This window comes from Peromyscus eremicus, chromosome 4 (assembly GCF_949786415.1).
Source record: "Peromyscus eremicus chromosome 4, PerEre_H2_v1, whole genome shotgun sequence".
NCBI lineage: Eukaryota > Metazoa > Chordata > Mammalia > Rodentia > Cricetidae > Peromyscus > Peromyscus eremicus.
In genome coordinates, this window is record NC_081419.1 from 81,099,584 (window position 1) to 81,125,070 (window position 25,487).

The window sequence follows — 25,487 nt, forward strand, 5'->3', positions numbered from 1 at the left end:
TTTCTAAAAACAATGCATTTGTAAAATGGCCAAGTTTTAAGAGTTGACAGACAGTGACAATAAGAATCAGAGGTGAAAAGGCTGGGTGACTGATTGATGTTCAAACTACATTTCCAGGGAAAAAGATATGTATTGGATAAGTGTGACACACATCTGAGTTCACTTGGTAAAATCAATACTTAAGAATATACTGAAGGGGGAAAGGTGAATTGGTTATTTGTCAGGACAAGATGGCTAAATGTCCTAGGTTGCTCTACTATTACAGTGTTAGGTGAGAAAAAGAATAACCCACCTGGCTGAAAGCTTAGGGAATGCAAAGGTTTTTATGTTCATAGTTGAATATCCATGTTGCCTCTGTCAAGTTAATATAGTTCTGTAACTTTATAGTTTACATCTCAAAGACCTCTGATTAGAGAGATCAGCACTACTCAGAGTGTGAGCCTTTCTAGGTAAAAAGGATTGTTTGGAGAATTCCACTGCTTTTTCATCATTTTTATGGGGATCTGATAATATTTGCAGTTGACTTCTGCTCATCCTTCATCTTGCACTTTATCCTTCACATGCAGTTTTAGCTACAAACACCATTTTAAAGAGTATGGTAGCTTGTGATGATATTCACATGATTCATTTTAAATGAGAATATTACCATTAAAGATTGACCTTTTGGGAAATGTGGCTCAATCTTAAACACATTGTTTGTGCCAGTCAGCAAAGGATTCAGGGAGCGACATCTAAAGACATCAAAGACAAGGGTCCCCACAGTCAAGTAATATGGTTCTTTTTGGGTTTTTGGCTTGGTTGTGGACCATTCTGTAAAAACACTTGCTATTGATTAAGAGATAAACCAGGCAAAGGATTTTGGTCACCTTAGTGACATCTCTGCCCACTCCTTTTAATCCACTATTGTATTGGCTATAGTGCCACTGGAAAAAAGAACTTTTTTTCTCATAAATTCATTGTTAATTCTGAAAAATTTTTTATCATATTAACATATTAGCTTGACAGTAAAATTTTAATTGCAGACTCTGAACTGTTACTCTCACATATTCCCCCTTTCAGCATGCTTCAAAATTCTTTCCACACCAGCAAATAGGAAATTTATAGGCAAAGGAAACATGTTGTATAATATTTGTAAGTACCTGCTGTGCTATCTAATACAGGAACTATGGTCTGCACAAGGCTATTAAAATCAGCTAAATAAAACACTCAATGCCTTCCTGGTGTGGTGTAGATTTTTTTGGCTTTAGCACTGATAGTGCTGTATCCAGCACACCAGAATGGTTAGATACCCTCTCCAGATTTCTCTCCCATCTGTGCCATACATTCTGCTCCTTTGACCCCACCCCACCCCCACCACAGGAAGACTTGACATCCTATCCTTCTGCCTCACCTCTATTCACTTTCCCCATTTGAAACACGGAGTTCATCTCAAGGCATACGTTTTTCTTCTAAATCCCAAGAGCTCTGAGGATCAGCTCAACTCGTCGGCTTCTTAGGGTGGTAGTTTCCAGGTTTGGCTGGATAGTTATCTGGAGACCATCTGAGGACTCCTGTTGATTTGAGGGCAACTGGTTTAGTGTCCTGAGGCTGACTCCTAGCAGCATGTGAACAACAGTTAAACTGTCAGGTATTTTGAGAGCCGTGGTTAAATATAGCCCTTATTAAAAGGCATTTATAAACATTGAACTGATCTTATAAAAAAGATAACTGATAACTGTTTCTTTCAAATTATTTGATTACATTTTACTGTTGCCTGTTCTTCCAGTTATTACTGTATATTGTGTGTGTGTGAATTCTCTATGAGTGTGCCATAATACATTTCTTTCAAGGTTTGTTTTCAATAATGACTTGTTATGAATCAAAACTGACCAATCGGAGTGCATGCACAATAGAAACTCATAAATGATAGTAATAAGGACTTGAGTTAAGGGCTGGTTAATTGGTTGGGACAGGCCATGGACAAAATTTCCTGTTTTCTTTTAAATACATTTTCATTAGAACATAGCCACACCTGTTTGTATGCTGCCTATGGCTATCTGCCTAAGACAATTTCAGAGTAGACTGGTTGAGGCAGATCATGTGACTTTAAACCCCTAACATATTTCCTACATGGCCCTTTCCAGAAAAAAAAAAAGGGAGCCAAGTGTTGATTTGAGTTTATAATAAAAAAGTATCGTAGATTAAATTTTACATTATAAACTTTCTTTGTCACATTGTGAATAGCACATACAAAAAGTACACAAAACTATTTTCTGAGCTAGCAAAGAAATTGCTCACGACGCTAGTTAACAGGTACAGCCACATGGACATACCTCTCTAGTTTTACTTTTGTCTTGTGTATGAGGACATCAATTGATATTCAGGTTAGAACTGTATTTTTTTTTCCATTTGTAATTATATGACCAGGTAAAAATCAAGGAGCACATTTGTTGGCTATGTGGGATCTGCAATAGAGATTACATGTTTTATTATTGTTTGGCACTTACGTGCCACATATCTTTATATCACCAGAATGTGTAATTGTCATCCCTAAGCAGATGTTTAAAAATCTTACATGAATTCATTTTTGTCAACTTCATACAAATATATAATGTATGTTGATCATTATATCCTCTACCCCTCTCTGCCAAACCTCTTCTGCATTTATGTCTTTTTGTTGTCTTTCCGGGACTCACTGATTTAATCAGGGCTGCTTGCATGAGCATGGATTGGGTTATTTAATGAAGTATAGGCAGCTTACCAGGGGGCTATACCACTGAAGAAAGTATCTGTCTCTCCCAGAGCAGCCATCAACTGCCAGTAGTTCCTCAAACAGGAGTGGTGCCTCATCATACATGCATATGATATTATGTATCATATACAGGCACAGTAGCACAGCTTCACAGAGCTAAACAAATGCAGCATATGTGTGTATTAGGGCCGACAGTTTGGGATTGGCTAATCTATCGGGTTCTTGTTTCCTGGAGAAAACTGTGTCTCCCTCCCTCAGCAACCATTAATTGCCTGTAGTTCCTCTTCAAGTGCTGAAACCTTGTGATAATTTCCCCATTCTTGCTGGCATGCCAGTTGGTACCATCATTGTTCGATCTTATTTCAGTGGCCGTATTGTTGAGACTTCCTGGGTGCACGTTGTGTAGAGGATATTGTCTTGAAGGGGATAGCCTGTCCTGGTCCTCTGCTCTCACAGTCTTTCCGCCCCTCTTCTGTGATGTTCCCTGAGTGTTAGGTGCTTTGGTTGTGCTGTAGATGTATCAGTTGGGGCTGGGTATCCCACAGAGTTGTTTGTACTCTTCATTCTGACCAGCTGGGGTTTTCTGTAATGGTCTATGCTGCAAAAAAGAAGCTTGTTGCTGTTACTATTATTTTTTTTATTCTTTGGCTCTTTGGGGGGGCCCACCACCCAGCTCCCAAATAAATCACACATGGAGGCTTATTCTTACTTAGGAATGTCCAGCCTTATCTTGGCTTAGTTTCTAGCCAGCTTTTCTTCACTTATCCCATCTTCCTTTTGCCTCTGGGCTTTTCCCGTTCCCTTACAAATCTTACTCTTACTCCGTGGCTTGCTGTGTAGCTAGGAGGCTGGCCCCTGGAGTCCTCCTCCTTCTCTGGCTCCTAACTAGCTCTCTCCTCCCAGATTTCTCCCTCTGTATATTTTCTTTGCCTGCCAGCCCTGCCTATCCTTTCTCCTGCCTTGCTATTGGCCAATTCTTTATTAAACCATCAGATGTTTTATGCAAGCACAGTAGCACAGTTTCACAGAGTTAAACAAATGCATCATGAACAAAAGTTATACACTTTAAAATAATATTCCCCAACAGAGGCTTCTTTGATGAGGGGTGATAGCTACACTTATTTGTAGGTATAAGGGTAAACATTTAGAATGCAGGGAGAAATTATATTGGTTTAATGAAGTGGCAGTATGAGTTCTATTCTGGGGTTGATAGCCTCACCAGCCATGGATACCAGCCTAGGGTAGTGTTATGGTACCAGACATGAATTCCCTCCACTTGAGCAGGCCTTATTTCAAACTAGAGAGCAATTGGTTACCCCCAGCATATGAATGTCACTGTTGCACCTTTCAGGATTATCTTCCCATTCTAGCTATTGTTCCTGTTCATATGTATTATAGCTGGGTAGGACTGCTGATTGCGTTTCTCCCTTGGCGGCTTGCATAGATGCTACCCGTACACAATAGCTAGTCCTCAGAGGGGATTCTTCCCAGTGAGTCTTTCCTCTGTCAGAAGTGTCTTCAGAAACGGTCATTTTGGGCAAACACTAATGACAACGTTTTGATCAGTCTTTTGGACTCCTCTGACCAACAATTTTTTCTCCCTCTTTTTCACTCACTTTGGTCTTAGAAAAACGTCTGATAAAAATGAACAGGGTGATGAGCCTTTTAATCCTTTTCATTTGCTTCTTTCTATCACTTTGTTACACAGAAGCCACAGCACAGCCTTAAGAATCAACAACCTAAGCACTCAGGGCAGCATATCCACTCTTAGTTCTGATGCTTTTTATTTGAGGGTTCTTCCTTTTTCCCCTCAGTTCCCTTAAGGATTTGTTTATTGTTCATCTTTTCAGGGAATTAAATCCGAGTTTCATTTCTCTTTGGTTGTTTGTTTTTCCTGTACTAAGGTGTGAACCCCAGACCTTACATGTGCCAGAAGCATTCCACTACTGAGCTACATCCCAGACCTACCCAGTTTTTATTTAATTATATTTTTCTTTGAAAATTCCATGCATGGATATAATACATTCTGATTATTTTCACCCAATGCTCTCTTTTCTTCCTCTCCCCATCACTTCCACTCCTCCCTCCCCATAGGTCTTTTTCTCATGTTCATGTCTTTTCATGTTGTTTTGTGACCCATCAAGTTTAGCCAGGGCCTCCTGCAATACCATGGGTATGGAACTATCCAATAGAACCTGCTGGACTCACCTGTAGCAAGCTTTCTCAAATGTAGTCAGACTTCCCTTTGAGACTGCCAGCTCCCCAATAATGACATGGAGACATAATATTAACTATGAAAGCTTGCCCTTTGGTTTAGGTTTTCACCCAACTATCTTTTTATAACTTATCTAACCTGCTTTTATTAATCTATGTTTTGCCACACGCCTCAGTTACCTCTATCCTGTACCATATTTCTGAATTGCTCCATGTCTCACTAGCATAATACCCACTCCTAGATTCTTTTTCCCTTTCCTCTCTCTCCCTGGAAATCCTGCCTATCCTCTCCTGCCTAGCTATTGGCCATTTAGCTCTTTATTAAACCATGGCAATGACACATCTTCATGTACAAAAGATTATCCCACAATACTCACCAGTGGGTACACATGTAAAGGCTCCCCATTCCCTAGCATCCCACAGTTGCTAATAGTTCATCATGGAAGGGCAGGGCCTCATGAACTCCTCCCCCATCCATGATTGACTGTTGAGAGGTCCAGTCTTCAACAGGCCCATTGCAGGCAAGTATGGCTGCTGCAAGCTCGTGATAACAATGTGGCTATGCCATGACCAGAAGATGGCCACAGAAGCCCCAGAAACAAAAAGGGTCATAAGGGCCTATTAGAAACAATAAGGCACCAGTCAATTGGATAACTTAGAGGAAACAGCTATTTTACAAATATGCAACCTACTAAAACTGAATCAGGAAAACTAGAAAGCTGAACAGACAAGCAACAAGTAAGGAGATGGTATTAGCAAACAAAGACCTCTGAACAAAGGGAAGGCAAGCAATATCTTCACAGATGAACTTCTCTAAATAGTTAGAGAATAATTAAAATCACTCTTCCTAAAACTCTTCCAAAACCTAAAAGAGAGGGCACGTATAAACTTATGTTAGGAGATCAGCATGACTTTGATATCAAGATATGATGGAGGCAGCACAGAGAAGAGAATCCAGGAGGATATAGGACAGTACATAACAATAATCTGATTATTACACACAAGTCAAACTCAACAGGGCACAAAAGATCATAATTATAACTAAATAATATTTGTTCCTGAGATTCATGACAGCAACATATGAAATCAATCTATTACCACATGTATATAATATGTTATAACAGAATAAGAGATAAAAGCCACCTGATAACTCAAAAGATACAGAAAATCTTGACAACATTCAGTATCCACTTAAGATTCAAACCACTCAACTTCGATGCTTACCACAACACAGTGAAGGCCATACATGGAAATTCCACAATTAACCTAATAGGTAGATTTCAAAATGTCTCCAGATCTGATTCCAGGAAATGGAGACTAACTCTCCCCACATCTATTTGACACAGCACTAGACATACTAGTCAGAGCAATTAGACCAAGAAAGAGATAAACTGCAACGAAACTAGAAAGGAAAAGTAAAATTAACTCTATTTATAGATGATGTGGTCATAAAACATAGGAAACCCCAAAGAATCCAAGAAAAATCTTTGGGACTAACCAATGAATTCAGTAAGTTTTCATGATACAAAAAACACGGGCATTTCTCTACACTAACAATGAAAGAGCCAACAAAGAAATTAGAAAACAATCCTTTTTGCAATAGCATCCTAAAAAGCAAAATGATTAAAAAATTTAACCAAAGAGGTGAAATAACTACATATGCTAAAAATGATAAAACATTGATGAAGAAATTAATGATGAAAATATGAATGGGGAAATATTTATTGATTAGAAGAATAGATATCTTTAAAATGTTCACACTACCCCACATCACCCACAGATTCAATGTAATTGGTATCAAAATTTCAAAGACATTCTTTGAGGCAACCAAAGGGCAACCATATAACAATTCTACAAGACCCTGAATACCCAAAGCAATCCTCTGTGTGTGTGTGTGTGTGTGTGTGTGTGTGTGTGTGTGTGTGTGTGTGTTGTTGTTGTTGTTGTTGTTGTTGTTGCTTTTCAAGACAGGGTTTCAAACAGCCCTCAGTGTCCTGGAACTTCCTCTGTAGGCCAGGCTGGCCTTGAACTCACAGAGTTCCGCCTGCCTCTGCCTCCCTAGTGCTGGGACTAAAGGTGTGCGCCACCACCGCCCGGCCTTCACTGATACTTTTAAAATATCTTTTAGGTTGGTCTTAACAGTAGATCCTCTTAAATAAAAAGACATATTATTTCCATGTCTCATGTCTCATTTTGGAATTACATGGTATAATATAATGTCAAGTTTTAAAGGACAGTGTGCAGACATTGATTCCCATCATAGGAAAGTCCTTGGTTTTTTGTTGTTCTTTGCTTTTGATTTTTTTTAAAAAAAATTCTAAAACACAATTTGGAGGAATTTCAGGATAAAAGTCTATTGACTGTAATTCTATTATCTCTATATAGCTGTTTATGCTGCTGCATCCACAACATGTACTCTTGTCTGTGTTGTTGTTGGTGACATTCTGGTATGTTCTCTGGCTACTGCATCTCAAAATCTTTTTATGCTGAGGATTCCCAATGTCTTTGCCTTTAATGGTTGCGCTCTCTGTGTGCTACACTGTGGCAAGCTCTTCAGGCAACAGGTGTGCCATGCACGCTCTTGCTTTCCTAGCCTCCTCTCACTCCGTATCCCCTACTGCTGCCAATACCCCTAGCCCCTATGAGAACATCTGCTGTTGCTATGGCTCACTGACTTCTGCCTTCCTGGTCCTGTGCTTTGCCGGCATCTCCTCCTCCTCTTCACCCCCACAGAGATGCTGTCAGCAATGTTAGCCTGAGAGAGCAGGATGGAAAGGATTGATGGGAAAGGGTATTAGCAAATCAGTAGGGAATGGTGGGAGGGAGAGCAAGTGGTAAGGTGGGTGATTGTGTCTGAGGATTGATGAGCAAGAGCCAGTGATGTGTGAGTAGGAGGGAAAGGCATGGGGGAAGTGGAAGGTGGGTGCAGGATGCCTTTTTAACTGGAATTAGTGCTCTCACACACAAGGGGTTACTGATGCTCTCTGGGTTGCCTTCCACATACTGCCAGCGGAGACAGATCCAGTTTCTGTGGCACCTACAGCTTTTGAAATTTGGGGATGGGACCAGGCCAGGCAACAATGGAAGCTCCCTTTAGAGTCAGGCCTGAAAGTGGGTGTTTATTTACAATAATAAAGTAAACCACAAGAATTTTGAAGTGACCTATAGACAGAAAGTTTTCTTTGTCCCTCTACACCCAATACTGTGGTTATTTGAAGGCAAAGCTAATGGGTCAGTCTTCTTAGCCTTGTGCCGAATTTCCATCATGGTATCTTATCAGCTTGTTTATATTTTTTAATGAGCTGATTTAGTTGATAGGGAAGATGCTGACTTTTATTTACAGTATCCGCTGGCCTTTCCTGTGCCCTGAGCACTAGGATCGGCTGTATCAACAGCACAAGAGCACCTTAAACTGTACCAGTTTTGTTGTACAAAAACAAACAACAACAACAAAAAAGCTCAAGGACTTTCCCACAATGGGAATCAATGTCTGTACACTGTCCTTTAAAACTTGGCATTATAGTATACCATGTAATTCCAAAAATGAGACATTAAACATGGAAATGATGTGTCTTTTTAAGGGGTTCTACTGTTAAGACCAGCCTAAAAGATATTTCTAAGATCTACATCCTTTTTCTGTGGTCACTTAAGCAAGTTTAAAGCTCTCTGAGACTTTATTTGCATTAATAAGCTTATTTATGCATTTAGATCTCCATAGATCAATTTAGTGCCTAGAATTAGATCAATGTAGTCAACTGTCTAGAGAACAATTGTGAGTTTCTTTTTCTTTTTCTTTTTTCTTTTTTTTTTTTTTTTTTTGGTGACCTCATGTTTTTTACTCTGTTCTTTTATTGTGCCCTTGTTTCATGGGGAGATTCTTGATTTCTCTCTTTCCTATTTGACTATTTCCTGAAAAATACATGTTTATAGCCTGCGGGAAGCTCTATTTCACCAATTATTTGAAAGAACTAAGATATGCCTTAAATATGAGAAGTAAAATGTGCCAACCCTGCCTGCATTTGAAAAGAAGTTGTAATGCAAGTAACAGAGTATTCATTATTGTGGTTTTGAGAATTGTCTTTAAAAGATCGACAAAATGTGACAGAGACAATTAATCCTCCCATGTAGACTATACACTATTAGACTAGTTGGGCTACCCATTTTACAGGTAAAGAAACTGAGGTCCTGTAAGACTCAGGAGAGTGTGATGTGTGCCTTCCACCCTCTTGACTGATAGCAACCGGCAGCGGCCACTGAGTTGCCCCACCTCCTACACACACACACACACACACACACACACACACACACACACACACACACTTCTTCCCAGGGCCTCTTTTGCTGACAGGCATCTGCAGCCAGATGTACATCTTTGTGCTCTGGAAGATCCAATCTTCTCTTTCTCCACGTGCTGAACAGAAAAACAGCTTTGGTAGCAAACCAGGGAAAAAGCAATCGGTGCTGGCACGGGCTCCCATGCCGAGCGTGTTGTAATGAGAAAGGCTTTCCCTGTGCAGCGCCGACATCCTAGAAGGTGCCCAGAGAATTGCCAGGTGGGCAGTCAGCAGGGAAAGTCCTCGGGCCAGAGCTGTATTACGGTCCCAGCAGTGACTCCCACTAAATGAACCACTGAACCTTACTGCTGCTGGCGCTCTCTCTCTCTCAGGGAGATTGTCCTTCTCCATAGCAGTTAATTTGTTTTTACCTCTCAATTAGCTTTTTCACAGAGTGTTTGATATGCTCAAGTTGCTAAGATTCCCTGCCCACATATGTTCCCCTCCCCGGCACTACCCACTGACATCTATGTTAGTCTGACTCATCATGAACATGTTCAAGCAGAATTCTTTATCTGAATAACACATACATGCAGATTGTCCAGTATCTGCAAATGAGGCGATACCTTCAAACCTGCTTGGGACTTTACTTACAGTTTTGTGTCCTAAAAATGGATTGTTTAAGATAAAAATGTTTTGTTATACATAGTGGCTTGTATATGTTTTGGTTAATTGAAGCAGCTATCCACATTAGGGGAAAGCTACTGTCGCGGGCATTGTTTGTTTTTGTTTTTGCTTTAAAAAAACTGAATAGCATTAAAATTTTTACTCTATCCCCAGTTGAAGAATGTGATTTCTAGGACTGGGAATGTGGGAAATCTGATTTAGTTCATTCTGAATACTGTAATGCTCATTACTCTTAGTGAAGTAGAATTTGAGCTGTGTGACTATGCTTGGATCATCCAAAGTTCCCTGGCATTTGGTTAAAAGGAATAGATGGAGGCTTTTATTTACCAAACCCATGTATAAAGCATATCATATTACATATAACCCTCGTACATGATACTCTAATGCAAGTTAAACACAATTTTAGGCGCCAAATTAATGTGATCAGAGTGTAGATCCTGTTCTCTCTTCCCTCGAGATAGTCTCATAATAAGAGCTCATTAGATTCTCTGGTCAAGGACACAGTAGCCCAGCATATCACCTTAATGTCATCTTCTAGATGATTTCGAGTAGTCATAGAGTAAATTTGGTGAGAATTGTAATTGGATAAGAGAATGATTTTTGTAGGACTCGTCACCATATTTTGGACATTTTTGCTTTGTCCGTAGTTAAGCACAGACATGGAGTGAGAGTAAAAGTCCCAGTGAAATGTAAGTATAGACACTGAAAAGAAGGGACTCAGCCCTTGAAGGGCGAGTGTGGAGCAGATGGAGGCCATCTCGCAGACTTCACCAGCTGCCACCTTCCTTGGCCCTCCTGTCATTCTTATCCCGATTTAGGCTGTCAGGTGTCCTTTGCTCTTGTTTCCACCATGTCTTCAAAATTTGTTCTTAGGATGTATGGTCTCTGAAGTTAAGAGAATTTCAAATTTTTTCAGGCAGATTTTTTTCTTTGGAACTACTTTATAAGACAGATAAAAGGATGATCTATTGTTTGAAGCCGTTGGATCTGATCTGCCACTAGCCCTTGATTTCTTGTCCTCCAACCTTACCTTGGGCTCAATGAACTGAGATTGACAATCATAGGATATAAAGAGGTCAATAAATAATAATTCTGCCTCCTGTTTTCTCTTCTACAGTTGAAGTTCTTTAATTGTGACAAAGGAGTGAATCTCTAACTGGAATTTCATGCCTTGACAAATTTGGGGGAGGGCTACTTTGAGGTTAGAGTGTTTTAGCCCATCCCTAAAATCCTATTGCATGGGTAGCCATCTACTTTCTGTGCTTCTAAATGGTAGGCTTTGCTGAAACATAAAATTAATTCTCTTAAGTAACAGTCCCAGTTGTTGGAGGATGGTATGGGCTCAGATGTTTGACAGTGTGTCCTGCAATCTGAACTGCTTTGTATTCACCAGATGCCATGGCAACTGGTCCATCTCTGCAGGACTGAGATGCTCATCCCCAGCTTCCACAGCTACATTCTTCACAAACAGTTGCCCTTTGCAGAGAGAAGTGCCTTTCCCTATCATGAGGCCTCCACCTTCAAGGCAGCCTACTTCTAGCCTTGGCTCCTGTGTCTTACCTCTGGATGTGGATATGTGGATGTGAGCCACTCAAGCTCCAGATCTCCTATGAAAAGTCTGTGACACTGTAAACAGTTCTTCCCCCCACTCTGCATCCCTAGGTTCCCAGCATTGCTCCTGAGTGTACCCCAGCGAACTTACTGTAGGCAAATCTTCATTTCATTGTCTGATTCCAGAGGCCCCTAGGCCAAGACAACACATTACCCACTACACATAAGTTTATTGCAACATTTTCAAATATAGCAGGTGATTTTTGTGAGGCGGTATAATCTATCTGCACAGACTTCTCAGAGTAAATCCTGTTGCTGTGCAGCCCCTGACTTCCAGCAGCACACTGTGGGGTCATTTTTCTATTATTGCCTCTTGACAGCATCGCACCCTGAGGCATTCTGAAGCTCAGGCACTTGGCCTTCTGCTCACGTCATGGAGGGCTTCCTGGGTGGTCTGCCCAAGGGGTTGAGTAGAGTTAGAAACCTGCTGTTCCCCAACAACTAGCTCTTAACCAGACTTATAGTATTAAAAGCCAGATAATGGTACCAAACAAGGGCTTTCACAGCCCATAAAGAGATATCGTAAGTGATGCCAGGTAAACTTATCAAAGATCAGTACTGGCTCTCAAATCCCCATCCAAATCAGCTTACTCTATATAGTTTAAATTTTGGTCACTGTCTCTATGATGTATTTGTAATAAATAGCATTATTTTGGTATTTATTGATATATGCATGTCTTTACAACTCCTACATATGAAGTTATCTTTATGTTGATTACTTTATATCCATAGATGTGGAAGTAGTGTTTCCAGCAATATTAGCTGAGCCATCAAGGTTTATTTCTTAGCCCCACTAATAAGCATCAGCAAATGACACTACTCTAGAACAACCAATAAAAACTGGCCATTTCTTAAACATGACCATGATTAACAATCTGATTGGAGTCACTGTTGTGTACTTTTCTGATTATCCTTGCCTCTACAGTCTATTCCCAAACTGTGATCATAATCATCCCTTTCCATCACTGTCAGTAGATGGAAAGTTGGCTCAGCTAGTAAAGGCATTAACGGCGTAACCTGATGTGTAACCTTAGTTTGATCCCTGAGGTCCAGGTGAAAATAAAAAACAATAGTTAAAGGAAGAAAGGTGGGAGATATATATATAGATATCTGTTACCCCATCACTCAGGAGAATATTCCAGAAGCTTGACAGGCAGCCAGCCTGGGGACTTAGTGCAGCAACAGGAAGAACAAAGAAGAGACCCTACTCCAGAAAGTTGTCTTTTGGTCTCCACACGCCCACCATGGCACCTGAGCCACACCCTGTAACTACTCTATTGGAACTTTCCACTGACTCCCCGCTCCTTCCTTGGCCTTTATCTGTCTGTTTTCACGTGTGTTCCTCTCACTCTGCTGCGGGTGCAGCAGCTTCCTTACCACCCCTGGAACATGCCAGGCATCTCTGCTGAGTTTCTTTATGCTCTTCTGCTGTGGTGCTTTTCTCCAAGCCTATCTGCTGTCTCTCCCCATTACTTCTAAACCATTGTTCCAATGGGGTCCATCCTGAGCATCTACTTACTGTTATGCCCATGTCCTTCTATGGACCCAGGCTTGTGGCACCTGGCCTACTGCATGGTTGCTGCCTCGCGTGGTACTTACTACCTTCTCCCTTACTCGGAAGAGCACATACATGAAGTGAATGCTTATGTCATCCCTTCAAACACACCAAGAGGGGGCCAATCTGACTGTACAGGTGGTCACATGAGCATGCACTCCTATAAAATTTGCAAACACAGTATATTTTAACTACAATCAGTTACAACTGTTACCTTTTTCAATCCATTATTTTTTCCATGCTCTCCCTTGCACCAAGTTGTTTCAGAGTTGCTACGGCATTTCTGAGGCATGGCTCAGAGAAAATTGCTTGGGTTATGTTAGCCATATTTTATCACTGTAACCAAATGCCAGAGATAATCAACTTAAATAGAAAACTCACAGTTTTGGGAGTTCCAATCCATATTGATTAACTCCAAGGTTTTGACCCTGTGGCAAGGCAACATAACACAGCATGTCTGTAGGATGTGGAACAAAAATGCCTCCAGAGTCTGGAGTCCCGCTGTCCATTCAAGGGTGAAGTAATAGCAACACAGCACCTACCAGTCGGCCCTGCTCTTAAAGGTTTCAACACCTCCCTGTAGCAGTACCCTGCAGATAGAGCCTTTAACACAGGAGCCTTTGCTGGGACAGAAGATTCAAACTGTGGCATGGAGGCATGTTGAATTTGGACATAGTGGTCACTTCTCTCTGTATCAGTCCTAGCTGATTTGTTGTGGAAAGGTGGCTACGGCCTGATGGTCAGAACGGGTTCTACTTTCTGTATAACAGAGCCTCAGACAACCCAAGGTGACTAACAGAAGACAAGCATGCTGTGAAATTAACAGAGCCAACTAAGTGGTGGGAAATTCTTCTACATTTTATAGTCCAAAGTTTAAAGAAACCTGATGGAAGTTTTTGTCAAATTCAAACTCAACCTTAGAACCTTTATGAACTGACCAAACAGTTATGACACCAAGAGAAACCATTCTAATCAATAATAACAACTTTAATTAGTCATATGACAGAAAGGAAGAGATTACCTCTTTTCCTGGCCTGGTTTTGGTGAGGGGCATTGTGGCTGGGCCAAGTGCTCTGTGTTCCTTTTAATAATAACTGTTACAGAACAGCCATGTAAAGGTATGAGCAGAAATGGGCCTTGGATAGTTAATCATCAGGAATATTTGCAACTTTTGGATGTTTACAGTGGGTTTTCTGTATGAGCTTTGAAATGTATGCAAATTGTGATGTCTTGTTCTTCTAAATGAATATTTCATACTGTGTTTCATTTTTAATTTTGTATTCTTCTTGCTGAAGAGGGCCTAGCAAATCATATAAATGTCAGGCCAATCTACTCTAACTGTGCCTTCATATGTCAAGAGAATTCTTACTTAATGTAGGTATGGCTTGTTGTCTGGCCCTCCATCTTATCCAGAAGACAACAATCATCTCATAAACAGAAATCTTACACTTTGTTAGTATATTTTAACTTCCTGACCAGTACTTGCATGTAGGACTCCATAAATATTTTTTGAATGAATGCATACATCCACAACATAATGGTGAACCCTTAGTATCAACCTAATTTAACCCTGCTCAAGAAAAGTTAATACCAGCATGAAGGAGAATGAAAATACTCTGCCACCCAGAACATGTTTGATGTCTCCATGCTTCATGTGACTAGGGACATAGATATAAATTCCTATTTGTAGGTATTCTTCTGTTGTCATGAGCTATGTTTGTCAAGAGACCCCAGGTTATTATTTTCTAGGTTCTGTTACCTAGAGTGGGCATGGCTGCTTTTGGCATCATTCTGCTCCACGGGTCAGAATTTCATTTTAGAGCTATAGGAAGTGAAGTCATACCAAGCTCCTCTAGGAAGCCATGGCAGCAGCTAAGTTTTCTTAAAACAAGAAAGCAATAGGAAAGCAAGCTTTCATTCGCCTCCGTCTCCTCTGTGGTAGAGACATTTGGCCTAGTGAGGTGTCTGTGTCTAAATGAGGCACATTAGAAATAGGAACAATTGTCACACTTAGGAGGGGCAGCCAGCATCTGGAGACTGGCAGAGAGAGTGGGCCTAGTTCTGTGAGCTTAAAAACCAAAGCCAAGCAGGATCTCAGAGAACGCGGCTGGAGGAGGGATGGCTGCTTACCGAGGAGAGCACCTGTTTTTCTGAGGCCCCTGGAGGGTTTCGGGAAGTTAGAGGCAGTGTTTCTGTTTTGAGTGCACTGGTTTTTTTCTTTCTGGTTTCGGCTTTTGTCGGTTGGGCTCTTGTTCCCGGACAGAGCCCCGGAAATCTCATTATCTGCAGTGAACAAAGCAGCCGGCTAATGACAGCGCTAGGTGCGGAGGAGGAGGAGGAGGAGGAGGAGGAGGAGGAGGAGGAGGAGGAGGAGGAGGAGGAGGAGGAGGGGGAGGCGGAGGCTCTGCTCCTCTGTGCTCTCGGTTTGCCAGGCAGCGCTGCTGTCTCCTGGAGTACGGTTTACTGCTCTGAGCCCACAGTCTAGCAAGTCTAGACAAAGGAGCATCCATAAGGCCTGAGACCTGTCAGCACAAACTGGAGTGGCCACCTTCCTTGTCAACTTCTATGCTGTTTAAGAGTTTCGTTTCAGATTAGAGCCCTGAAGAGATTATTGGAACAGCAAGATTCTCTTCCCACTCCTACCCACAGATTTACAAAATTTAGAGAAACTGCTTATTGAGAATTGTATTGTAGTTTGTTTGTTTCTCTCCCTTCCTTCCTTTCTTTTTATCTTTCTTTCTCCCTTCCTTCTTCCCTCCCTCTCTCCCTCCCCCTCCCTCCTTTCTTCTTCTTCTTCTTCTTCTTCTTCTTCTTCTTCTTCTTCTTCTTCTTCTTCTTTCCTCTCTCTCTCTCTCTCTCTCTCTCTCTCTCTCTCTCTCTCTCTCTCTCTCTCTCTCTCTCTCATCCACATCAGAAAAGACACCTCAGGGAGTAAAAATCCAGTGCTGCCAAGCTGAGGCCACAAGCTGTCCCCTGGACCACTGTGGCTCTGTGGGAGCATGGAGCGGGATCATCCCTGGGTTCTTACATGACTAAATTCCCTTTTGCCCCTATAGGCTGCAGAAACACTTTTGAAACACATTATTTCCCAAACTGGGTTAAAACTTTCCCAATAAAGTTTGAACTCTCTCGAAAGAACAAAAGACAGTTTTCTTTGTTTTTCAGAAAGTTATTCTCCTGAATTACCTTCTCTGGAAATAGTACAAGAAATATATAAAACAGTCCCGCACTAAAATGTGATGGGCATATCAGAAATGGAAGAAAAGAACTTTTGAGGGAAAAAAAAAAAACTAAAAAGCGAGGATTTAAATTATTCATCAGGCCTCCCTCTAGCCTGAATCTATTCTTGCCTAGTGAATGGAGCACCCTGCGTGGATCCTCAGTGTGGGCAGGGGGAGTGTTCACTTTAGTGGGGCCGTCCTGTCAAGACTGGTTTATTTGGATCCTTTTGACCAGAACATTTGCCGCTCTCGGTGTTCCTTTTTTTCCCAGCGACTGTTGCATAATGCAATATTTTATCTCTGTTTTCAACAACTTGTTGAGTTTGTGCAGTTAAAATGGCTGACCTTCACCATCCCGTTATGTAATAAACCTGTCAGGTTGAATTTTGTTGAATGAGTCAAAAGATGAAGAGGACACTGATATCTTTTAAATAAGAACTGAACATTCTCCATGTAATTTGTGGCTTTATGTTTTTCCAAGGAGGATGAAATGAGCTAGTTAATTGGTTGCTACCTGACCATTTGCTGATGTTTGCTCCATTTCAGCATCTACTGTGACCAGTGATTTACTCTAGGCTCCAAGCTTTCTTCTAGTTTAAGATGATAGGAATGCCAGTCAGGTGAGACAGTGAGACCAAAGGGAGGGACAGAGGCCTTCCTCCCTTATCTTAGTACTCTTGATTTTCCACCCAATTGCTTGCACATGTTCAGATAGTTGGTCTTTTGCTTTACACACGTCCCTTTACAAATGCTCGCATATGTTAATTTCTATTTTTCAATGTGTTCATTTTCCAGGTATTTGAAAATGGTAAAGATACTGGAGAGATCTCAGTTTACATCAGTAGAAAAGATTTAACATCTGATAGCCCCACTCAACATGACAAAACAATGCAAAGAGTGAGTAGCTGATTGTGTGAATGTAAGCATTCCCCATGTAACTTCTAGTTAATGTAAACAACTACATCTTAAGGCAGTTTATAAACTCTCAGCCATTTGTTGTTCTACAAGGTGAGGTACAGTGGAGTGTTGACTCCTGAACCCTAATCACATCTCAACCACCAGTATGTTTGTATTTGAAAATATTTTTATACTGGGTACTGGTTTTGATACATCAAGATTGTTCTCCTTTTATTTAGTTAGTTGTTTCTTATACTTTAAAAAGAAATGTCAGAACATTTGGTGGAGGGTATACTCTGGGACTAGTATTTCTAAGCCATGCACCCTGAGTGACTAACACAGAGTCTTGGTCTTCTACCATATTCACTGTGAGCAAATCCCATGAATTTATCTAGGGAACTCTTACCTTTGCCTATTTTCCAGACAATTGGGATGTTTTTCAGGCAGAACCAACATGTTCAGGGTCTTTATTTTGGGCTTTTGTCTTGCATAAAAGGACATGGAACACCCCGTTGTTTACAAATTGGGGTTATGCGCCCGAGTGCACACCAGTGTCTTGGGCTCTGTTGCCTCCTCTTTGTTCAGAAGCTTGCTCTCTTCTCTCCTTCAGTACAGCACCCTCAGACTTACCTCTCCCTGGAAGCATTCCTTACCTGACCTGTAAAGCCAATCACAAAAGCTTCATCTTAGTTGGGTAGCACTCATTGGATCGTTAGCTAAACCCAGAAGAAACAGGAAAATGTTATTTTAATTTATTAGAGAAAGAGCCAAAGCCTTAGCTGGTTTCCTTTTATTATCATGTCCATGACTATAGAAATTGCCATGGTACCAAAGTCCTTCTAGAATTTTCTACCTATCTCACAACCTTTTTACATTAGAGTATTATATCTTTTAGTAAATGCTGAAACTGGAGGTGTTTTATGCAGAAAACTGTTATTCCATGGAAACTTCATGTATTGACTAATGACTGACTGAAATTGTGCTTTGCTTTAATTTTCAAGTAAATGGGGGTGGAGTTTGCAGAACTTTAATTAGGGGCATCAAATCTCTATAGCAAGCATCCTAAGCAGAGAGCATCCTAAGCGTCCCTTGTATAGACACTTGTCTCAATCACCATCCTAAGAGGTTGTTTCATACTCTTCTCAGATCTGGGAGCAAATTCTTATCCTGTAAAGGCCCAGTGATGATAGCTTTAAAGATAAATGGATAAAGATTATCACAATTTTTGGTTTCTACAGCCCAGCCCTAGCCAATGACCTCCAGATGAAAGGTACAAAGGCCCTTACCTCCCGTAGGCTGTTGAATGCTCATCTCTGAACACGTAAAGTGCAATCTGTCACCAAGTTGTAGAAATGGAGATTGCGGTGCAACTCCTGTGAAAGTGAATTTGGTTACATGTTTAGGAGCTCAGAGCCCACTGCCTCAACACTACTGGCCTTGGTACATACCCCGCCCCAGGATCCAGCCTTATATCTTTCATGTCTCTCTCCTTTACAAAAAAGTGATACCTCTAAAGCAAAACCCTGTGATAAAACAAACAAACAAACAAACAAACAAACAAACAAACAGTGACCAGCATTGCATGTTTTCTGAAATCATAGCAAAGCAGCAAAAACTAAGCTCAAGAGTTGAGAACACAGGGGATTAAATGTAGGGCTTTGGAAATATAATTCATGGGTTCTGAAATATGTTTTCACTTCCTGTAAGGAGAACAAAACAATACAGGTTTTCACTAATGCCTTCACCTCTTAAACAACTTAAGAGATCAGATGTTGTTATTGTAATATATAGAATTTAGCTCTGTTGGGTAAGAAATATTAACTTTAGTGAAACAAAAAGAAATACTTCATCATTTTCAGCCCTTTGATGCTCTAACTAAAAGGTTGACTAATACAGGGCTGATTGACATCAGAGTTACTATCATTTTCCTCCAGTTAGGGCAGCACTACTTAGTTCTGAGGCATTCTGTAAGTATAGTTGTTGACCAAAAAGAGTATTGTACTTAGTCAAGAATTTATGGTCAGAGAAGTGGGACACCCAAATGTTTATAGGGACAGAAGCTTCTTTTCTCCTGAGCCTCAGCAGTTAGTGCTCTTCATGTTACTTCGGTAGAAATTAACAGAAGGAAAGAAAGTGAAAACGAAGAGACCACATGCTTGCAGGGACCAGAGTGATAAGGAATTGAGAAGCGCAAGAACTGACAAGGAGAAGAAAGGGAGGTCTGTGACAGAGGGTTGGGGGAGGGGGCAGAGTGATGGATAGTGTGAGATGCCGAGCTGGGAAGAGCAGGGGCAGAAAAGCTGAAACAAAGGTGACAGATGATAATGAAAGACGTCTTAAAGTACCTCATGTGCCACAGTTCCATTGGATTTATTTACGTTTGAAATATGTTTGAAATACCCTCTCCATAACTTAGTCTCTGACTGCAAGAAGCATGGCACCAACAGCGCTATTATTTAAAACATGGAGTGACATCACTTCATACTCGCACTCCAGTTTTGTCTTACTCATAACTCGCAGACATCACTTCCTGAAATCATTCCCAAGGTTTGCAGGGCTTGCAATTAAAACCCTCGCAGAAGAGTTCTGAAAGAGCCAGCAAAGCCTGAGAGGCATGTCGGTGTTTGCAGTCCTGAAAGTGGGGAATTATTCTGCCACCCAGTTACCCGAAGCCCGCCGGGGATCGTGAGATAGCCTGTTGTAACAGTACAACTTAAATGTGGTCTGGAAGGGCCTAACAAACCGTGCAGTGCAGACAAGACAAGCCTAGCTCTCATCAAAGAGGATTGGTACCGGGTGTGGAAGCTAAATGCTCTTTCTGTGAGACTGTCACATCTGCTTTCAGGCACTGCGCCAAAGGGTCAGGGCTCAATCACAAGCCTGTGGCACCCCCTGCTGGTTAAAAGCCCGTGCTCATTTTGTTACTTTACACTGAACTAAACATTGCCGTCATTTCACACTTCTTTTAACATTCTATATGAATTTAATTATCGTTTGTTTGGAGCAGAACAGAGACAGTTTGTTACAGATGTTCACATAGCTTATGTCTTCCTCTTCATCCCCTTCACCTGCTCGGCACCAGTTACTTCTCAGAATCCATCAACGGCTCCAAGGTTCCTCCATCAGTTCACAAGGCCTCCACTTTTCTTCAGCCCGGATTTTCGATGAGCATGGTCAAGAGATTAAGAGTCCACTGCAGCTGAAGAATGGGCAAAAAATTTGGCTTTCTTATGGGAAAGCATACAGGTAGGAGCAAGGTGATTATTCCGTGTGTCTTCAATCTCTCCACAGTGAGCTCATTTAGCAGGAGAATTGAGAAGCCAAGTAAGACCCTTTAGGAATTAAGAGAGAAAAAAAAAACATTTTTTTAAAAAAATTCCAATAAAATTTAAGGAACATTTTTTTGTAAGGCAGCATTGTTTATGGAAGGAATATGACCAACTCCTCTCTCTCTCTCTCTCTCTCTCTCTCTCTCTCTCTCTCTCTCTCTCTCTCTCTCTCTGACTTTCTGTCTTAATGCCTTGTCATAGTTCTTGAGGTCTGCCTGTCAGCACAGCAAGAGGGATTTGTTCATGTCTGAGTAGTCACCTTAATGATAGCAGATGGAAACGCCGCGGGGGGCCCAAGCCCATCACCCCTGCCATTGTCACACACTGCCCTGACCTGCTTCCTCTCCTCTATTTTTTTGTCCCTTTTTAAAGGAGAAATGGATGGTAATTGAAAAGGATCTTAAGCAAGATTTATGAAGCTGTAGACAACATGATTCCCCACGCTATCTCTATGTTTTCACAAATAAAGTCTTAACCTCCTAAGCGCCAATGACAGCGAAAGATACAGTGGTAAAGCTTGTGAAGCCCCTCTCATCAAAGTTCTGTTTCTCACAGCGCCTTACATTAGCTGACAATAATTACTGGCTATTTGCTGAGCATTGTGTAAATTTTTGTGGATTGGTAAATTCCTGCATAAAATTATCTGTGTTTCTGAAAAAAGAAAAAGGCTGCCGTATCTAGGCACTGACAAGCTGGGCTCTTGTGTTGAATTTCTCAGAAATGTATGCGTATTTTGACAGGAGGCATCCAGATGAACTCTGAAGCTGCTTGTCAGGGAACTTAAACACACTTTTTTTTTTTTTTTGGCCTGTTTTTAATTTTCTTAGCTCATTGTTTAGAGGTAGAACGAAATCGTGTTGCACGTAAGGTTGAATTGATCTTATGTTAACAATAATGAAAACAGAGCTCGGTAAATGGTGTTTGCTCAAAATTTCAAACCTCAAACAACAGTCTCCTTAGAAATCCATGAAGGTATCGGGGTGGTGGAGGGGTGTCATGCCGAAAAATTTTGTTTTGTTTGTCCCCATAGAATAAAATTAAAACACATGTTGATTTCTTATGCTGTATAATTCACAGAATTGGAGTGTACATAAAGAATGATAACATTTTCACTATAGGCAAGGCTCAAGTTAATCTAAGTTATATTTGGAGTAGAGTCACTTTCACAATGATGTAAACAGTGATGGATTTTACTGTAGTAAGAATTTCGGCATAATTTAGCAAGCTTTTTCCACGGCAGAGAACAGCTCCAATCAAGTGGGCATTCTTATTTCCACTTAATGTCTTTGTCAAAGTGAAAGCAATGACTTCATCAGATTTTATCATATTTTCTGTAATTAAGTATTTTACAAAGATTGAAAATGTATTCTTGGCTAGTCATATTTGTGAAATGAGTAGTACAATGCCAGTAATCTTGAATATTCCAGAATCTGATTCTGGAAAACTGTGTAAGTTCGTAAGTTTGTTTGTGACCCATTATTTTATTAGGATGATGTACTTTTTTTCTCATTTTGAAAATAAAGCACTAATGTGATACAGAGCACAAGATAACTATGCCAGCATCTTGATGCCACTGGAATTTTTAAAATGTGTATTTCTAAAATTGTATTGGCACGTACTTTAAAATACTTTCAGAAAGTGCACAATATTTACTGAGTGAATAGTGTTTGTTTTCAGGGAGTATTCTGGTGTATATAATTATTTTGACATAGGCAGTCATACTCATCTGTAAAAATGAATGTTTAAAATTTCCTCCAAATTTTGCGTATTTTGAAAAATTTCAAATCAATGACAAGTTGGAAGAGTACCATACAAATATTTTCATATTCTTCATTTTGATTCACCCATTTAATCAGCTTTCCTGTTTTTTTTAATCTCTCCTGAAAGTAATTGCAGACAATTATTAAAATTTTACTCCTTAAGTGCTTCTGGCAAATTGAAGAATGAGACCCTCTGTGTAACTGCAATGTGTACCTAACAGTCCAGAATAACACATTCTCCTCTGACACCCCCTCTGCAGTCAGCTACCCACAGGTGCTGTGGAGCTCAGTGTACCCAGTGGCTAGGTAAACTTCCTCTGCTGTGTTTGGTCCATTTCAATATCTCCTTTTAATCTAAAACATTTCCTTCACCTTTATTCTGCTTCTCATCATGCTTATCTGTTTTTCAAGAATTTGAGCACTTTTCTTGCAGTATGTCCCACACGCTGAACTTGTCTGTTTTATCATGATTATATGCTGTTTAAATACTATTGGCAATAATATTTCATGGACAACCACGTGGATAACATTCTGGAGTTAAACCATAAATATTTCTTACCTATTCAGAGAAAAATAGCTTATAGAAGACCATGCTTTTTATTTAAGATGTTTTCAATATGATGTTAATTCTCAAATTCACCTAACACCTCATGCATTATAATAGTTATGGAAATCAGATCAATGTAACACTTAATAACACTTAGTGAGCTTATGAAATAGTTGTTTATACTCAGTATTATGCATTTATTTCATTCCCAGTTCCAGATGCACTATGGGCACACTGAATTAGTTACACAGGGAAAATGAATTGGTAGGTGAACACTTGTTTTTCTCAACTACAGTCTTTCACTGTATATATTATATATATATTATATATATATATAATTCTTTGCTAACTGTACATGTAGCAAACATACTTGGCACTTTATGAACCAGCTAAATAAACTCAAATGTCCATTCAGATGTCACTATAGGAGTTTAAGGATAGTAGGTTTTTATTAGATATCAGTATCAAATACCTTATTATTTATGCTCCATTTTCAATGTATATTATGCAGATAGCTTAAATATTTTTTCCATTTTTTTCAGATCTCCGCTAAACCCTGTTTTGGCTCTGACCTTTGACCAAGTGACTGCTTTTGCCAGAGATGGTATCACTGCTGTCTATAAGACCCTCGTGGATTCTGATGCTGCTCCGCTATTTGGATGTGACGAGTAAATTAATGTATATTTAATTAAAGTAACCCATCATCTAATTCAGGATTTCCCATAGTGAGAGATCTGAAACACTGAAATATTTTTTTTGAATTGCCTTAAGCAATACTTATATTGATTTACTTCATGGTCTAATGGGGTCAGGCCTAAATGACTTAGCAATGTCCCTTTGTTTTAAAAGGACTATATGGGGACAATGAGCAGTTTCTTGCTTTAAATAAGTTGCAATTTCATTTGAAATATAAAAGCTGTTTTTATGATTATTTCCAAATTAATAACTTTAGGTGAATTCATTACAATAAAAAAATAAGGTTTTTTCCCTCTAAACTCTCATATTTAAATCCTAGATTTGATGATGAGGAAATGAAAACTAATGCAATGTATCAGGGGCTCCATGAAACAGTGGAAGGAAAAGTCGAGAATTCTTGGGAAGATCTGGAAGGATAGCACCATCTTGCTCCTAACTGCCCATGAACAGATGGATATTAGTTTCCGATCTGTCAATAATAAACACTGTCACCTATTCAGTGTTGACTTACAAATTAATGGCTTAACATTTTCATTTAAGACAGACCAAGAAAAATAAATAAATAAATGATTTGCCCAAACGCACACTGCTGGCAAATGGTGAGCCAGGATTCAGATCGGCATCGTTGGTGCTTTCCCACCAGGCAGTACACAGTGATGGAAGCATGCTCCATGACTGGTGGAAATGTGACTACTGGGACTAAGGAACTTAATTTTATAATTTATTTAAATTAAATTTAAATAGAAATAGGTAACTTGTGGATAGTGTATTCGTTATCACAGCATGATACCTATGCTAGGTTGGGTTAGGTGACCTTTCTGAGCGATTCCATCTAGCTTTGGTACTGCATAATTTAGCAAATTACATCACTTTAGTATACATCTAAAAAGGATAGAGTAGAGGGTATAGCCAAAAATCCAAAAGCATTTTGCTGAGGTTCACTCATTCCAGGCAGGGACAATCCATTACTAAATCGAAAGGATATATATGCTGGCTCTGTGGCCCTAACCCCATTGACTGCTTCAGCTATCCATATGAGCTTTGGACATGTTTCCCCTGTTCTCTCTTGCTTGGTAGAGAGAGAAACAATTCACCAGAATTCTTTCTAATGAATGTTTTTTCATGTATAGGAAGATTTATTTTGTGTGTAGAAACCCTTCTTAAATTTGCTTAGAGCTGGCTGGTGAAATGGTTTAGAAGGTAAAGGCATGCTGTGAGTTCAACCCTCAGAACCCACATAAAGGTGGGAGACATGAACCGACCCTACAAATTTATTCCCTGACCTCTACGTGAACACTGTAGCATGTACACCTCCACCACACACATGTCATGAGTGTATGTATGTATGTACACACATGATAATAGAAATATAGTAAACAATTCTTTAGAAGAAAATTTGCCCAGAGCCCTCCTTTAGATTTCTGACTAAAAGTTTGTATTTTCATTTCATTTACTCTGCTGTTTTATTGCTGAGCTATATACCTTACCCCTTGCATAGTCATTTTTGATTTTGCTTTGTTGGGAGCAAAAAGTACTGATCTGCTGAGGTAATTGGGCCCTTAAGTATAACAACATAAAGTTGCCTGTACTTACTGCAAACTAAATGTGTTAATTTGCTTAATAATATAATCTATTCAAAGCTTCTTTCTATACTCTAAAATGGGTCATTTCAACCCTTAGTAGTCATGCTCTTTTTAATTTTTTTGAGATTTTATTTTATTTTTTATATGGGTGTTTTTCCTGCATTCCAGTTCACCCTACATGTACAGTGCCCACTGAGGCCAGAAGAGGGCAACAGATACCCTGGAATTGGAGCTACAGACAGTTGTTTCCTGGCTTGTGGGTGCTAAGAATTGAACCCAGACCCTCTGGAAAAGCTGCCAGTGCTCTTAATCACCGAGAACCCTCTCTAATTTTTTAAAATTTTACACATTTATACAATGGAATATGATTACATCTACTACC

At 40.1% G+C, this 25,487-nt stretch overlaps 1 protein-coding gene across 1 annotated transcript in view; it reads left to right on the forward strand.

The window, feature by feature from the left end:
* The window catches only part of Dcdc1 (doublecortin domain containing 1), a gene marked incomplete at its 5' end in the record, with an annotated part of 398,886 nt that overhangs the window by 183,653 nt on the left and 189,746 nt on the right, over positions 1-25,487 (forward strand). Inside the window, 3 exons of the mRNA XM_059258913.1 lie at positions 17,089-17,190; positions 20,273-20,436; positions 23,369-23,494. Coding sequence (XP_059114896.1) covers positions 17,089-17,190; positions 20,273-20,436; positions 23,369-23,494 — 392 coding nt within the window. The remainder of the gene's footprint in view (positions 1-17,088; positions 17,191-20,272; positions 20,437-23,368; positions 23,495-25,487) is intronic.